Genomic DNA, 17,838 nt, shown 5'->3' with positions numbered 1-17,838 from the left:
TCCCGGATTTCCCCCAAATTTTCCCTTTTTTTTCCCTTTTTTTAAGGAAAAACTCTCCCGACCCCGCCCCTCCGAGACCCCTCCCCATTCCTGCATTTTTTTAAGGAATAAACCCCTAAATTCCGCTTTTTTAAATAAAAAACGCCTTCAACCCCCTAAAAAAAGTGGGAATTTGGGGAATTTGGGGTTTTCCCGCAAGGAAAATTTTCCCTTTTTTACCGAATTTTGCTTTTTTATTAAAACCCGCTCCTCCTTTTTTTTAATGTGGAAAAAAACCCCAAAACTCAGAATTCTGCCGTTTGTGAGGGAGAAATCCAAGAATTTCATAAACAACGAATCGCGAATTTTTCCTTTATTTTAAACAATTAAAAATTCCTTTCTCCTCCCTCCCGACAAAACCTCGCTCATCCCCGCCCCTCCATAACGAACCCACCCATCCCCCGCCTTTTTCCTGAAGGAAACGCCCCGAATTCCACGTTTTTATCCCCAAAAAAAACCTTTTTTATTGACGAAATTCCCTTTTTTTTGCCGTGAGGGGAGGCCCCGAACTCCAGCGCCCCCTGGCGGATCGGAGGACCCGCGTGAGGGGAGGCGGCGGCGGCGGGAAAGCGGCGCTCACAAGATGGCGGCGACCGCGCGGTGCGCGCCGGGAGTTGTAGTCCGCGCCTCATTAACGCGCGGTAGTAATGGTTGCTAATAAACTACAACTCCCAGCGCGCACCGCGCGGCGGCCGCGGCAGAAAATGGCGGCGACCGCAATGCACGCTGGGAGGTGTAGTCCGCACCCCCTCTGTCGCCAGCGGAAGAGGCGGGGCTTGCGCACTACGAATCCCATCACCCCCCGCGGCCGCGCATGCGCAGAAGCCGCGGAGTCTCTCGCGGAGAGGAAGCGGAGGCGGCGGCGCGCGTGGCGTCGCCTCAGTCGTCGGCTCCGCTTCAGCGGCGAGGCCGCGCAAGGATCGCGAGGCTCCTGTCGCGATAGAGCGGAGCTGTCGGCGATAGAGGAACAGGTGAGGGTCGAGGGGAGTCGCGATAGGAAGGGGGGGATGGGGTTTTGGGGGGGGGGGGAGGGTGGGGGAGGGGCGAGGCCCGCGCGGCCTTGGCGGGAGCGTGAGGGGAAAGGGCGGCCGGGGGGGGGGGGGGAGGGGAGGGAAAAAATGCGGATTTTTGAGGGGAAAAATGAGAAATTTTGAGGCGAAAAATGAGGAATTTGGGTAAAAATGAAAGGCGAGGAGGGGGAAAAGGGAATGGGGCGGGGATTTGAGGGAAAAAACGGGGATTTAGGGGAAAAATGGAGGCGGGAGGTGAAAAATGTGGAGTTTGGGGAGCGTGAGGGGAAGGGGGGGGAGGAGGCGGAAAGAGGAAATTTGAGGTAAAAATTTGGGTTAAAAAATGAATTTTGAGGGAAAAAACGAAAATTTAAGGGGGAAAAGGGGCGGGAGAAGAAAAAAAAGGAGTTTGGGGTGAAAAAAAGAAGTTTCGGGCAAAACGGGGTTTTTTTTTTGAGGGGAAAAGTTGCGGAAAGCGAAGTTTTGAGGGGAAAAAAGGGCGGGAATTTGGGTAAAAATCCGAATTTTGGGGAGGTTTTTTATGGGATTGGGGAGGGAAAAATGAAATTTTGGATTTTTTTTGAGGTTAAAAGTGAAGATTTTGGGGTTTGTGAGGGGAAAGTTGGGTTTTTAGGGGGTTTTGAGGTGAAAATTGGGGTTTTTTTGAGGGGAAAAAGGAGATTTTTGGGATTTCGTGAGGGGGGAAAAGCGGAGTTTGAGGTGAAAATGAGGATTTGGGGGTAAAAATTGAGGTTTTGAGTGAAAAATGTGAATTTTTTGGGTTAAAAAATGATTTTTTTGGGTAAGTTTGAGTGGAAATGGGGAGATTTTGAGGGAAAATAAGAAAATTTTAAGGGAATTAAACTTTATTTGTTTTAATTTGTGAGGGGAAAAGTGAAATTTTAGGGTAAAAAATTGGGTTTATTTAAATTTGTGAGGGGAAAAAATGGAATAAAATTGAATTTATTTAAATTTCTGAGGGGAAAAGTTGAATAAAACTGAATTCCTTTAAATTTGTGAGGTAAAAAATGGAGTAAAATTGGATTTATTTAAATTTGTGAGGTAAAAAATGGAATAAAAACTGGATTTATTTAAAGTTTGTGAGGGGAAAAGTTGACTAAAACTGAATTTATTTAAATTTGTGAGGGAAAAAATGGAATAAAACCGAATTAATTTAAATTTGTGAGGGGAAAAAGTGAAATAAAATTGAATTTATTTCAATTTGTGAGGGGAAAAGTGGAATAAAACCAAATTAATTTAAATTGGTGGTGGAAAAAATGGAATAAAATTTAATTTATTTAAATTTGTGAGGGGAAAAATGGAATAAAAGTGAATTTATTTAAATTTGTGAGGGGAAAAAGTGAAATAAAATTCAATTTATTTAAATTTGTGAGGTAAAAAGTTGAATAAAACTGAATTTATTTGAATGTGTTGGGGGAAAAATTGGAATAAAAACTGAATTTATTTAAAGTTTATGAGGGGAAAAATGGAATGAAATTGGATTTATTTAAATTTGTGAGGGGAAAAGTGGAATAAAACTGAATTTATTTAAATTTGTGAGGGAAAAAGTGGAATAAAATTGGATTTATTTAAATTTGTGAGGGAAGAAATGGAATAAAACTGAATTTATGTAAATTTGTGAGGTAAAAACTTGAATAAAACCAAATTTGTTTAAATTTGTGAGGGGAAAAATGGAATAAAATTGGATTTATTTAAATTTGTGAGGGAAAAAAGTGAATTAAAATTGAATTTATTTAAATTTGTGAGGTAAAAAATGGAATAAAATTGAATTTATTTAAATTTGTGAGGGGAAAAGTGGAATAAAACTGAATTTATTTAAATTTGTGAGGGGAAAAATGGAATAAAACCGAATTAATTTAAATTTGTGAGGGAAAAATTGGAATAAAATTGGATTTATTTAAATTTGTGAGGGGAAAAGTGGAATAAAACCAAATTAATTTAAATTTTTGAGGGAAAAAGTGGAATTTTGGGAAAAAATTGATTTATTTAAAGTTTGTGAGGGGAAAAATTAATTTTGAGGAAGTTTTGAGGGAATTAAAACTTTTTAGGAAAATTTTGAGCCTTGAAGATTTTATTTATTTTAGGTTTTAAAATAAAATGTGGAGTTTTGAGGGAAAAATTGGGATTTTCAGGGTGTTTAGAGGGAAAAAAATTGGATTTTAAGCGGTTTGTGAGGTAAAAAAACGCGGTTTTTGAGGAAGAAAATTGGGATTTTTTTGGGGTGAAATTGGAGAATTTTGGGGATTTGGGGCCATGGAAAAAGGAGAATTTTGGGGCTGTAGGAAAATGGAATTTTGGGGATTTTGGGCTGTGGGAATTGAGGAATTTTGGGGATTTTTGGGGCTGATTTTGGGGAAGATTTTGGGGATTTTGGGGTTGTAGGAAAATGGAATTTTGGGGATTTTGGGCTGTAGGAAAATGAGATTTTGGGGAATTTTGGGCTGTAGGAAAAGGGAATTTTGGGGCTGATTTTGGGGAAGATTTGGGGGATTTTGGGGCTGTAGGAAAAGGAGATTTTGGGGGATTTTGGGGTTGTAGGAATTGGGGAATTTTGGGGAATTTTGGGGAATTTTGGGGATATAAAAAAAGGATTTTGGGGATGTAGGGAAAGGGGATTTTGGGGAATTTTGGGTTTTAGGATTTTGGGGATTTTGAGTTATAGAAAAAGGAGAATTTTTGGGATTTTGGGGTTATAGAAAAAGGGGAATTTTGGGCTATAGGATCTGGGGGATTTTGGGGATTTTGGGCTATAGAAAAAGGGGAATTTTGGGATTTTGGGTTATAGAAAAGGGAATTTTGGGCTATAGAATTCTGGGGATTTTGGGGATTTGGGGTTATAGGAAAAGGAGAATTTTGGGGATTTGGGGTTATAGAAAAAGGGGAATTTTGGGCTGTAGGATTTTGGGGATTTTGGGGATGTAGGAAAAGGGGATTTTGGGGAATTTTGGGCTGTAGGATTTGAGGAATTTTGGGGATTTTTGGGGCTGATTTTGGGGAAGATTTTGGGGATTTTGGGGCTGTAGGAAAATGGAATTTTGGGAATTTTGGGCTGTAGGAAAAGGGATTTTTGGGGCTGATTTTGGGGAAGATTTGGGGGATTTTGGGGTTGTAGGAAAATGAGATTTTGGGGGATTTTGGGGCTGTAGGAATTGGGGAATTTTGGGGATTTTAGGGATGTAGGAAAATGAAATTTTTGGGATTTTGGGGCTGTGGGAATTGGGGAATTTTGGGAATTTTGGGCTGTAGGAAAAGGGGAATTTTGGGCTGATTTTGGGGAAGATTTGGGGGATTTTGGGGTTGTAGGAATTGGGGAATTTTTGGGATTTTGGGCTCTAGGAAAACGAGATTTTGGGGGATTTTGGGGCTGTAGGAAAATGAGATTTTGGGGAATTTTGGGCTGTAGGAAAAGGGAATTTTGGGGATTTGGGGTTGTAGAAAAAAGAGGATTTTTGGAATTTGGGGTTGTAGGAATTGGGGAATTTTGGGTTTTAGGATTTTGGGGATTTGGGACTATAGAAAAAGGGGAATTTTGGGGATTTGGGGTTATAGAAAAAGGAGAATTTTTGGGATTTGGGTCTGGGATTTATGGGGGATTTTGGGCTATAGAAAAAGGGAAATTTTGGGCTATAGGATCTGGGGATTTTGGGGATTTGGGACTATAGAAAAAGGAGAATTTTGGGGATTTGGGGCTATAGGATTTTGGGGATTTTGGGGATTTGGGGCTATAGAGAAAGGAGAATTTTGGGGATTTTTTGCTATAGGATCTGGGGGATTTTGGGGATTTTGGGCCATAGAAAAAGGGGAATTTTTGGGATTTTGGGCTGTAGGATTTTGGGGATTTTTGGGATTTTGTGCTCTAGGATTTTGGGGATTTGGGGCTATAGAAAAATGGGAATTTTGGGGATTTGGGATTTTGGCTATAGGATTTTTGGGATTTTGGGGGTTCTGGGGGATTTGGGGGGCCCTGACTCGGCCGTTCCCAGCGCTGGGATGTACAATGGGATCGGGCTGGAGAGAAAAGGGAATTTATGGGATTTGGGGCTATAGGATCTTTGGAATTTGGGGGTTTTTGGGATTTGGGCTATGGGATTTTTGGGATTTTGGGTTATAGGATTTTGGGGATTTGGGGTTATAGAGAAAGGAGAATTTTGGGGATTTTGGGCTGGGGATTTTGGGGATTTTTGGGATTTTGTCCTATAGGATTTTGGGGATTTGGGGCTATAGAAAAAGGAGAATTTTTGCTGTAGGATTTTGGGGATTTTGGGGATTTGGGTCTGGGGGTTTTGGGGGATTTGGGGGGCCCTGACTCGGCCGTTCCCAGCGCTGGGATGTACAATGGGATCGGGCTGGAGAGAAATGGGAATTTATGGGATTTGGGGCTATAGAAAAATGGGAATTTTGGGGGATTTTGGGGTTATAGGAAAAGAGTGATTTTGGGCTATAGGATTTGGGGGATTTTTGGGATTTTGGGTTATAGGATTTTGGGGATTTGGGGTTATAGAAAAAGGAGAATTTTGGGGATTTTGAGCTGTAGGATTTTGGGGATTTTTGGGATTTTGTGCTATAGGATTTTGGGGATTTGGGGCTATAGAAAAATGGGAATTTTGGGATTTTGGGTTATAGGATTTTGGGAATTTTGGGTTATAGGATTTTGGGGATTTTGGGGATTTGGGATTTGGAGATTTTGGGGGATTTGGGGGGCCCTGACTCGGCCGTTCCCAGCGCTGGGATGTACAATGGGATCGGGCTGGAGAGAAAAGGGAATTTATGGGATTCGGGGCTATAGAAAAAGGGAAATTTTGGGGATTTTGGGCTATAGAAAAATGGGAATTTTTGCTGTAGGATTTTGGGGATTTTTGGGATTTGGGGATTTTGGGGATTTGGGGCTATAGAAAAAGGGGAATTTTGGCTATAGGATTTTGGGGATTTTGGGCTGTAGGATTTTAGGGATTTTGGGGATTTTGGGCTATAGGAAAAGGAGAATTTTGGGGATTTTGGGCTGGGGATTCTTGGGATTTTTGGGATTTTGGCCTATAGGATTTTGGGGATTTTGGGGATTTGGGATTTGGGGATTTTTGGGATTTTGGGGTTATAGGAAAAGGAGAATTTTGGGGATTTTGGGCTGGGGATTTTTGGGATTTGGGGGTTTTTGGGGTTTTGGCTATAGGATTTTTGGGATTTGGGATTTGTGGGGGATTTGGGGGGCCCTGACTCGGCCGTTCCCAGCGCTGGGATGTACAATGGGATCGGGCTGTGGGAACTGGGGGATTTGGGGTTACAGAAAAAGGGGAATTTTGGGTATAGGATTTTGGGGATTTTTGGGATTTTGGGCTGTAGGATTTTGGGGATTTTTGGGATTTGGGATTTGGGGATTTTAGGGATTTTGGGGATTTGGGATTTGGAGATTTTGGGGGATTTGGGGGGCCCTGACTCGGCCGTTCCCAGCGCTGGGATGTACAATGGGATCGGGCTGGAGAGAAAAGGGAATTTATGGGATTCGGGGCTATAGAAAAAGGGAAATTTTGGGGATTTTGGGCTATAGAAAAATGGGAATTTTGGGGATTTGGGATTTTGGCTATAGGATTTTTGGGATTTGGGGGTTTTGGGGGATTTGGGGGGCCCTGACTCGGCCGTTCCCAGCGCTGGGATGTACAATGGGATCGGGCTGTGGGAACTGGGGGATTTTGGGCTATAGAAAAATGGGAATTTTTGCTATAGGATTTTGGGGATTTTGGGGATTTGGGATTTGGGGATTTTGGGGATTTGGGATTTTTGGGATTTGGGGGTTTTGGGGGATTTGGGGGATTTGGGGGGCCCTGACTCGGCCGTTCCCAGCGCTGGGATGTACAATGGGATCGGGCTGGAGAGAAAAGGGAATTTATGGGATTTGGGGCTATAGAAAAATGGGAATTTTTGCTGTAGGATTTTGGGGATTTGGGATTTTTGGGATTTGGGGGTTTTGGGGGATTTGGGGGGCCCTGACTCGGCCGTTCCCAGCGCTGGGATGTACAATGGGATCGGGCTGTGGGAACTGGGGGATTTTGGGGATTTTGGGCTATAGGATTTTTAGGATTTGGGGATTTTTGGGATTTTGGCTGTAGGGATTTTTGGGATTTGGGGATTTTGGGGGATTTGGGGGGCCCTGACTCGGCCGTTCCCAGCGCTGGGATGTACAATGGGATCGGGCTGGGGGAACTGGGGGATTTTGGGAATTCTGGGTTGTAGGATTTTGGGGATTTTGGGCTGTAGGTTTTTGGGGATTTTTGGGATTTGGGATTGGGGGGATTTGGGGCTATAGAAAAAGGGGAATTTTGGGGATTTTGGGCTGGGGATTTTTGGGATTTTTGGGATTTTGGGTTATAGGATTTTGGCGATTTTGGGGATTTGGGGCTATAGAAAAAGGGGAATTTTGGGATTTGGGATTTGGGGATTTTGGGGACTTGGGACTATAGAAAAATGAGAATTTTTGCTGTAGGATTTTGGGGATTTTGGGGATTTGGGATTTGGGGATTTTAGGGATTTTGGGGATTTGGGTCTGGGGGTTTTGGGGGATTTGGGGGGCCCTGACTCGGCCGTTCCCAGCGCTGGGATGTACAATGGGATCGGGCTGGGGGAACTGGGGGATTTTGGGTTATAGGATTTTGGGGATTTCAGGCTATAGGATTTTGGGGATTTGGGATTTGGGGATTTTGGGGATTTGGGTCTGGGGGTTTTGGGGGATTTGGGGGGCCCTGACTCGGCCGTTCCCAGCGCTGGGATGTACAATGGGATCGGGCTGGAGAGAAAAGGGAATTTATGGGATTTGGGGCTATAGAAAAATGGGAATTTTTGCTATAGGTTTTTAGGGATTTTGGGGATTTTTGGGATTTGGGGATTTTGGGCATTTGGGGCTATAGAAAAAGGGGAATTTTGGCTGTAGGATTTTAGGGATTTTGGGGATTTGGGGCTATAGGAAAAGGAGAATTTTGGGGATTTTGGGCTGGGGATTTTTGGGATTTTTGGGATTTTGGCTATAGGATTTTGGGGATTTTGGGGATTTTGGGCTATAGAAAAATGGGAATTTTTGCTGTAGGATTTTGGGGATTTTTGGGATTTGGGATTTTGGGGGTTTTGGGGGGGATTTGGGGGGCCCTGACTCGGCCGTTCCCAGCGCTGGGATGTACAATGGGATCGGGCTGGAGAGAAAAGGGAATTTACGGGATTTTGGGGATTTGGGGCTATAGAAAAATGGGAATTTTGGGATTTGAGATTTGGGGATTTTTGGGATTTTGGGGCCATAGAAAAAGGAGAATTTTGGGGATTTTGGGCTATAGAAAAAGGGGAATTTTTGGGATTTTGTGCTCTAGGATTTTGGGGATTTGGGGCTATAGAAAAAGGGGAATTTTGGGATTTGGGGCTATAGAAAAAGGGGAATTTTGGGATTTGGGGCTATAGAAAAATGGGAAGTTTGGGGATTTTGTGCTCTAGGATTTTGGGGATATGGGGCTATAGAAAAAGGAGAATTTTGGGGATTTGGGCATTTTGGGGATTTTGGGACTATAGAAAAATGGGAATTTTGGGCTGTAGGATTTTGGGGATTTTGGGGATTTGGGATTTGGGGATTTTAGGGATTTTGGGGATTTGGGTCTGGGGGTTTTGGGGGATTTGGGGGGCCCTGACTCGGCCGTTGCCAGCGCTGGGATGTACAGTGGGATCGGGCTGGAGAGAAAAGGGAATTTATGGGATTCGGGGCTATAGAAAAAGGGAAATTTTGGGGATTTTGGGCTATAGAAAAATGGGAATTTTTGCTGTAGGATTTTGGGGATTTTTGGGATTTGGGGATTTTGGGGATTTGGGGCTATCGAAAAAGGGGAATTTTGGCTATAGGATTTTGGGGATTTTGGGCTGTAGGAAAAGGAGAATTTTGGGGATTTTGGGCTGGGGATTTTTGGGATTTTTGGGATTTTGTCCTATAGGATTTTGGGGATTTTTGGGATTTGGGGATTTGGGATTTGTGGGGGATTTGGGGGGCCCTGACTCGGCTGTTCCCAGCGCTGGGATGTACAATGGGATCGGGCTGGGGGAACTGGGGGATTTGGGGTTACAGAAAAATGGGAATTTTTGCTGTAGGATTTTGGGGATTTTGGGGATTTGGGATTTGGGGATTTTAGGGATTTTGGGGATTTGGGTCCGGGGGTTTTGGGGGATTTGGGGGGCCCTGACTCGGCCGTTCCCAGCGCTGGGATGTACAATGGGATGGGGCTGGAGAGAAACGGGAATTTATGGGATTTGGGGCTATAGGATTTTGGGGATTTTGGGGATTTGGGGCTATAGAAAAATGGGAATTTTGGGATTTTGGGTTATAGGATTTTGGGGATTTTGGGGATTTGGGTCTGGGGGTTTTGGGGGATTTGGGGGGCCCTGACTTGGCCATTCCCAGCGCTGGGATGTACAATGGGATCGGGCTGTGGGACCTGGGGGATTTGGGGCTATAGAAAAATGGGAATTTTGGGATTTCAGGCTATAGGATTTGGGGGATTTTTGGGATTTTGGGATTTGGGGGTTTTGGGGGATTTGGGGGGCCCTGACTCGGCCGTTCCCAGCGCTGGGATGTACAATGGGATCGGGCTGCCGACGCCGCGGGGCAGCGGCACCAACGGCTACGTCCAGCGCAACCTCTCGGCCCTGCGGCCCAAGAAAGGGGGGGCGGGCGGGGACCCCCCCCCCGGCGAGGAGGAGCTGCGGCGACTCGAGGCCGCCCTGGCCAAGAAGCCAAACCCCGAGATCCTCGACCACCAGCGCAAGAGGAGGGTGGAGCTGAAATGCCTGGAGCTGGCCGAGCTGATGGAGGAGCAGGGGTGAGGGGGGAAATGGGGGAAAAATGGGAAAATGCGAAAAAATGGGAATAAATGCAAAAAACATGGGGGAAAAAACGGGAAAAAATGTAAAAAAAATGGGGAAAATCCTCCAAAAAATGGGCCAAAAATGGGAATAAATGCAAAAAAAATGGGGGAAATCCACGAAAAAATGGGGGAAATCCACGAAAAAATGGGGGAAATCCACGAAAAAATGGGCCAAAAATGGGTGTAAATGCAAAAAAAATGGAGGAAAAAATGGGTCAAAAATGGGAATAAATGGAAAAAAAATGGAGGAAAAAATGGGTCAAAAATGGGAATAAATGCAAAAAAAAAAGGGAAAAAATGAAAAAAAAATGGTGAAAATCCATCAAAAAATGGGGAAAATCCATTAAAAAATGGGGGAAAAGGGGAAAAAATGCAAAAAAAAAGGGAAAATTCTCCAAAAAATGGGGAAAATCCATCAAAAAATGAGGGGAAAAAATGGGGAAAATCCACCAAAAAAAATGGGGGAAAAAATGGGGAAAATCCACCAAAAAATGGGAAAAATCCATCAAAAAATGGGGGAAAAAATGGGGAAAATCCACCAAAAAATGGGGAAAATCCACCAAAAAATGGGGAAAATCCATCAAAAAATGGGGAAAATCCATCAAAAATTGTGGAAAATCCATCAAAAAATGGGGGGAAAAAATGGGGAAAATCTACCAAAAAATGGAGAAGATTCGTCAAAAAATAGGGGAAAAAATGGGGAAAATCCATCAAAAAATGGGGAAAATCCACCAAAAAATAGGGGGAAAAAATGGGGGAAATCCACTAAAAAATGGTGAAAATCCATCAAAAAATGGTGAAAATCCATCAAAAAATGGGGGGAAAAAATGGGGAAAATCCCTCAAAAAATGGGGAAAATCCATCAAAAAATGGGGGAAAAAAATGGGGAAAATCCACCAAAAAATGGAGAAGATTCGTCAAAAAATAGGGGAAAAAAAATGGGGAAAATCCGCCAAAAAATGGGGGAAAAAATGGGCCAAAAATGGGAATAAATGCAAAAAAAATGGGGGAAATCCATCAAAAAATGGGGGAAATGCACCAAAAATGGGGAAAAAAGCCCCAAATCCCCCCTAAACCCCTTCAAATCTCCCAAAATCCCCCCAAAATTCCCCAAATTCCCCCAAAATCCCCCAAATTCCCCCAAAATCCCCCAAATTTGCCCAAAATCCCCCAAATCCCCCCCGTTTTTTGCAGCTACTCGGCCGAGGAGATCGAGGCCAAGGTGGCCACGTTCCGGACGATGCTGCTGGAGAAAGACGACGGCCCCGGCGACCCCGAGCAGAAACCGGCGTAAATTCATTAATTACTTAATTAATCCTTAATTAATTGGGGTTTAATGAGGGTGGGGGTTAATGGGGGGGGAGGGGGAAGGGGTTTGGGAGGGAAAATTGGGATTTTTTGGGGTGGTTTGAATGAAAAAATGGGAATTTTGAGTGAAAAAATGGGATTTTTGGGGTGGTTTGAGTGGAAAAATTGGGATTTTTGAGGGAAAAAATGAGATTTTTGGGAGGAAAAACTGGGGTTTTTGGGTTGGTTTGAGTGAAAAAATTGGGATTTTTGGGGTGGTTTGAGTGGAAAAAAGGGATTTTGGTGAAGGGAAATTGGGATTTTGGGAGGGAAAATTGGAATTTTTGGGTGATTTGAGTGAAAAAATTGGGATTTTTGGGGAAGAAAATGGGATTTTGGGAGGGAAAATGGGATTTTGGGAGGGAAAATTGGGGTTTTTGGGAGGGAAAATTGAGATTTTGGGGTGATTTGAGTGAAAAAATCGGATTTTTGAGAGAGAAAAAGATTTTGGAGGAGAAAAATGGGATTTTGGAAAGGAAAATGGGATTTTGGGTGGGAAAATTGGGATTTTGGGGTGGTTTGAGTGGGAAAATGGGGATTTTGGGAGGGAAAACTGGATTTTTTTGAGTGATTTGAGTGAAAAAATTGGATTTTTGGGAAAGAAAATGGGATTTTGGGAGGGAAAATTGGATTTTGGGAGAGAAAATTGGATTTTGGCACGGAAAATGGGTTTTTTGAGGTAATTTGAGTAAAATATCAGATTTTTAGGAGGGAAAAAAGTGATTTTTGGGAGGAAAACTGGGATTTTGTGAGCGAAAATGGGATTTTTGGGAGGAAAATCAGGATTTTAGGAGGAAAAATTGAGATTTTTGGGTAGAAAATTGGGATTTTTGGGGTGTTTTGAGTGGAAAAAGGGGAATTTTGGGGAGGGAAAATGGGATTTTGGGAGGGAAAATGGGATTTTGGAGGGAAAATGAGGTTTTGGGTGGGAAAATTGGGATTTTGGGAGGGAAAACTGGATTTTTTGGGTGATTTGAGTGAAAAAATTGGATTTTTGGGAAAGAAAATGGGATTTTGGGGAGGGAAAAGAGTTTTTGGGAGAGAAAATTGGATTTTAGGAGGGAAAATGAGATTTTTGAGGTGATTTGGGTAAAAAACCAGATTTTTGTGAGGAAAAATGGGATTTTTGTGAGTGAAAATGGGATTTTTAGGAGGAAAACCAGGATTTTCAGAGGAAAAACTGAGATTTTTGGGTAGAAAACCGCGATTTTTGGAGCATTTTGAGCAAAAAAAAAGCGATTTTTAACCACAAAAACCTCATTTTTTCATCGTTTTTCGCGCCAAAACCGCGATTTTTCCCCCCAAAACCTCATTTTTCGGGGTGTAGAGATTTTTAATTCTCCTGATTAATTAATTAACCGTTAATTAGGGTGACGGAGACTCATCAGCTGGCCGAGGCTAACGAGCGGAAGAACGAGCGGCTCCGCGCCGCCTTCGGCATCAGCGACTCCTACGTGGACGGGAGCTCCTTCGACCCCTCCCGGCGCCCCAAGGAGCCTCCCCCGGAGCCCCCCGATCCCCCCAGGTAGCCCAGAATTCCCAGAAAATTCCCAGAATTCCCAGATTTCCCAAAAAAACCCAAAATTCCTAAATTTGACCCCAAAAATTTGTGTTAAAATTTGTCGAAAAGCCCCAAAAATCCACAAATTCCACCCAAAAGTTCTCTTAAAGTTGCTCCAAAACCCCCCAAATTCCATCCAGAATTCCCAAATTCCACCCAAAATTCCCAGAAAATTCCCAGAATTCCCAAATTTCCCAAAAAAACCCCAAAATCCCCAGATTTGACCCCAAAAATTTGTGTTGAAATTGCTCGAAAAGCCCCAAAAATCCACAAATTCCACCCAAAAGTTCTCTTAAAGTTGCTCCAAAACCCCCTAAATTCTACCCAGAATTCCCAAATTCCACCCAGAATTCCCAAAATATTCTCAGAATTCCCAAATTCACAAAAAAAACCCCAAAATCCCCAGATTTGACCCCAAAAATTTGTGTTAAAATTTGTCGAAAAGCCCCAAAAATCCCCAAATTCCACCTAAAAATCCCCAAATTCCACCCAAAAGTTCTCTTAAAGTTGCTCCAAAATTCCACCCAGAATTCCCAAATTTCCCCAAAAAAATCCCAAAATTTCCCCACAAAATCCCCAAATTTCCCTAAAAAATCCCCAAATTTCCCCCCAAAATTCCCAAATTTCCCCCCAAAATTCCCAAATTTCCCCCCAAAAATCCCCAAATTCCACACAAAAATCCCAAAATTTCACCCAAAAATCCCCAAATTCCACACAAAAATCCCCAAATTCCCACCAAAATCCCAAAATCTGCCCCCAAAATTCCCAAATTTCCCCCAAATTTCTTCTAAAACCCCTGAAATTCCCAAATTTCCCCCCAAAATTTGCAAATTTCCCCCAAAATCCCCCAAAAATCCCAAAATTTCCCCCCAAAAATTCCCAATTTTCCCCCAAATTTCTTCTAAAACCCAAAATCCCCCAAAATCCTCAAATTTCCCCAAAATTTCCCCAAATTTCCCCCCCAAATTCCCAAATTTTCCCCCAAAAATTCCCAAAAATTCCCAAATTTCCCAAATTTCCCTCCAAAATTCCCAAATTTCTCCCAAAAAATTCCCAAATTTCCCCCAAATTTCCCAAATTTCCCCCCAAAAATTCCCAATTTTCCCCCAAATTTCTTCTAAAACCCCAAAATTCCCCAAATTTCCCCCCAAAATTCCCAAATTCCCTCCCAAAAATTCCCAATTTCCCCAAAAATCCCCAAATTCCCCCCAAAAATCCCCAAATTCCCCCCAAAATCCCCAAATTTCCCCCAAAAATTCCCAAAAATCCCCAAATTTCCCCCAAAATCCCCAAAATCCCCCCAAATTTCCCCCTGGAATGTTCTGGAATGTCCTGGAATGTCCTGGAATGTTCTGGAATGTCCTGGAATGTCCTGGAATGTTCTGGAATGTTCCGGAATGTCCTGGAATGTTCTGGAATGTCCTGGAATGTTCTGGAATGTCCTGGATTGTCCTGGAATGTCCTGGAATGTCCTGGGATGTTCAGGAATGTTCCGGAATGTTCTGGAATGTTCTGGAATGTCCTGGAATGTTCCGGAATGTCCTGGAATGTCCTGGAATGTTCTGGGATGTCCTGGAATGTCCTGGAATGTCCTGGAATGTCCTGGAATGTTCCGGAATGTTCTGGAATGTTCTGGAATGTCCTGGAATGTTCCGGAACGTTCTGGATTCCGTCTTTTCCGGCAGCGCGGCTCCGGAGGAATCGAGTTCGCGTTCGCCCTCCCCGAAGCAGAAGAAGAAGAAGAAGAAGAAGGATCGGGGCAGGTGGGGGCGGAAATTCGGGAATTTTGGGGAAATTTTGGGAATTTTGGGAGAAATTTGGGAATTTTGGGGAAAAATTGGGAATTTTTAGGGGGAATTTTGGGAATTTTTGGGGAAAATTTGGGGATTTTTGGGGGGATTTTTGGGAGAAAATTGGGAATTTTTAGGGGGAAATTTGGGGATTTTGGGGGAATTTTGGGAATTTTTGGGGGGAAATTTGGGGATTTTGGGGGGAATTTGGGAATTTTTGGGGGAATTTTGGGATTTTTGGGGGAAAATTGGGGATTTTTGGGAGAAATTTGGGGATTTTTGGGGGAAATTTGGGGATTTTTTGGGTGGATTTTGGGAGAAATTTGGGAATTTTTAGGGGGAATTTGGGAATTTTTGGGGAAAATTTGGGGATTTTTGGGGAAAATTTGGGGATTTTTGGGGGGGGTTTTGGGGATTTTTAGGGGGAATTTTGGGATTTTTTGGGTGAAATCTGGGAATTTTTGGGGAAAATTTGTGGATTTTTTGGGAAAAATTTTGGGGATTTTTGGGGCAAATTTTGCGGATTTTTAGGGGGAATTTTGGGATTTTTTTGGGAGAAATTTGGGGATTTTTGGGCAAATTTTGGGGATTTTTGGGGGAATTTTGGGAATTTTTGGGGAAAAATTGGGAATTTTGGGGGGGAATTTGGGGATTTTTAGGGGGAATTTTGGGGATTTTTGGGGAAATTTGGGGATTTTTGGGGAAAATTTGGGAATTTTTGGGGGGAAAATTGGGAATTTTTGGGAGAAATTTGGGAATTTTTGGGCAAAATTTGGGGATTTTTAGGGGGATTTTTGGGGGAAAATTGGGGATTTTTGGGGAAATTTTGGGAATTTTTGGGGGAAATTTGGGAATTTTTAGGGGGAATTTTGGGTTTTTTTGGAAGAAATTTGGGGATTTTTAGGAAAATTCTGGGAATTTTTGGGCAAAATTTGGGGATTTTTGGGGGAATTTTGGGGGAAAATTGGGAATTTTTAGGGGGAAATTTGGGGATTTTTAGGGGGAATTTTGGGGATTTTTGGGCAAAATTTGGGGATTTTTAGGGGGAATTTGGGGATGGGATTTTGGGAGGGAGTTTGGGGAGGAATTTTGGGTCAATTTGTCGCAATTTTGGGGAAAATTTGGGTCGATTTTGAGGGAGTTTTGGGTGGAATTTTGGGGGGATTTGGGGCAATTTTGGGTGGAATTTTGGGTCGATTTTGGGGGATTTTTGAGTGAATCTTGGGTGGAACTTTGGGTCAATTTTGATCGAGTTTGGGTCAATTTTGGTCAGAATTTTGGGGCAATTTTGGGGGATTTTTGAGTGAATCTTGGGTCAATTTTGGTTGATTTTGGGTCAGTTTTGGTCGGACTTTTGGGTCGGTTTTGGGAGATTTTTGAGGGAATTTTGGGAAGAATTTTGGGGGATTTTTGAGGGAATTTTGGCAATTTTGGTCGGAATTTTGGGTCAATTTTGGTCAATTTTGGGGAGTTTTTGATTGATTTTGGGGAGGAGTTTTGGGTCAATTTTGGTCGATTTTGGGGCAATTTTGGGGATGAATTTTGGGTCAATTTTGGTCGATTTTGGGGAGTTTTTGATTGATTTTGGGGATGAATTTTGGGTCAATTTTGGCCGATTTTGGGTCTCTCCCATCCCTTTCCCCTCCCAGATCCGCCAGTCGCTCCGGGGAGAGGAAGAAGAGCAAGAAGAAGAAGCACAGGTGAGAAAGGGGCGTGGCCGAACCTGGGGGGCGTGGCCAAACCCAAACTGGGCGTGGCCAGACACAAACTGGGCGTGGCCAACCTCAAACTGGTCATGGGCAAACCCAAACTGGGCGTGGCCAGAACCAAACTGGGCGTGGCCAAACCTGGGGGCGTGGCCAGAACCGAACTGGGCATGGCCAAACCCAACCTGGGCATGGTCAAACCTGAACTGGGCGTGGCCAAACCCAAACTGGGCGTGGCCAACCCCAAACTGGGCGTGGCCAACCCAAAACAGGGCGTGGCCAGACCCAAACTGGGCGTGGCCAGACCCAAACTGGGCGTGGCCAATCCACAAAAAGGGGGCGTGGCCTCACCAAACCCCTCCCCCTTTCCCCTCCCCCACAGGTCGGAATCAGAGGCCAAGAAGCGAAAGCACCGGTGAGGAGAAGGGGGAGGGGCAAAACGGGGGTGGGGTCAAGGAGTGGGCGTGGCCTCTCTGATGACGTCATCGTGCCTCACTGATGACGTCATCGCGCCTCTCTGATGACGTCACTTCCTCTCCAGCTCTCCCAGCCCCAAGGCCAAGCACAAGGCCAAGGAGAAGAAACGCAAGAGGTGAGGCCCCTCCCCCCACCCCGCCCCCTTTTTAGCCCCTCCCCCACCCTCCCCAGTGACGTCATTCTGCCCCTCCCCCCGCCGCAGATCCACCAGCCAATCGCAGAAGCCGGAGCGCTCTTCCTCCCCGGCCGGCTCCTCCTCTTCCTCAGGCTCCTCCCGCAGCAGGTGAGTCCCTCCCCCCCACCTCATTTAAACCCCCTCCCCCACCTCATCCCGCCCCTCCCCCACCACCCACGCCCCTCCCCCCCCCCGCAGGTCCCGCAGCGCCACGGCCCCGACCCCGGCGCCGCCGCCGCGCCGCGAGGAAGAGGAGCCGGCGCCGCCGCCGCCTTCGGCCTCACCTGCCGCCGCCGCCCCTCCCCCGCCGCAGGTGAGCGCCGGGGGCGGGGCCCGCGGGGGCGGGGGAGGGGTTGGGGGAGGGGAATCCAAATTTTGGGGATTTTTCCCATTTTTTGATGATTTTTTTGGGGTTTTTTTTTTTTGTGTTTTCCCAGCAGGAGCCGCAGCCGGAGCCGCTCGCGCCGTCACCGGCGCCGTCCCCCGGCGTCGCCGCGGAGCCGCCGCCCGTGAGCCCCTCCCCCGCCTCCCCCGCCCAAGCCCCGCCCTCCCCTCCCCGCCCCGCCCCCTCCCCCACCCCTCCCCCACCCCCAAAACGCTCGGCCGCCCCTCCCCCGCCCTCATCATCCTCATCCTCCCTCCGCCGCTCGCGGTCGCGGTCGCGGTCGCGGTCGCGCTCCCGTCCCCGCCGCGCCCCCCGCGCCTCCCGCCACCGCTCCCGCTCCCGCCCGCGCTCCCGGCGCCGCTCCCGCTCCCGACGCCGCTCCCGGCGCCGCTCCCGCTCACGCACCCCGCTCTGGACGCCCAACGCCGCCTCCCCGCCGCGCTGG

The 17,838-nt window shown here is 45.3% G+C and overlaps 1 protein-coding gene across 1 annotated transcript; it reads left to right on the top strand.

Moving 5' to 3' along the window:
• Window positions 1-726: 726 nt before the first annotated feature.
• On the top strand, window positions 727-17,574 carry LOC131590694 (serine/arginine repetitive matrix protein 2-like; the record flags this gene model as incomplete). The annotated part of the gene is made up of 11 exons (XM_058860959.1): window positions 727-1,010; window positions 9,720-9,907; window positions 11,147-11,242; window positions 12,669-12,824; window positions 14,546-14,623; window positions 16,300-16,350; window positions 16,739-16,771; window positions 16,898-16,948; window positions 17,036-17,116; window positions 17,207-17,321; window positions 17,446-17,574. Coding segments are annotated over exons 1-11 (1,245 nt in total), but the record flags the coding sequence as incomplete, so codon positions are not given.
• Between the last annotated feature and the right edge of the window lie 264 nt (window positions 17,575-17,838).

The sequence above is a fragment of the Poecile atricapillus genome, chromosome 34 (genome assembly GCF_030490865.1).
Source record: "Poecile atricapillus isolate bPoeAtr1 chromosome 34, bPoeAtr1.hap1, whole genome shotgun sequence".
Lineage (NCBI taxonomy): Eukaryota > Metazoa > Chordata > Aves > Passeriformes > Paridae > Poecile > Poecile atricapillus.
The sequence above is the reverse complement of the archived record's forward strand: the minus strand, read 5'-3'. Positions and strand labels throughout refer to the sequence as shown.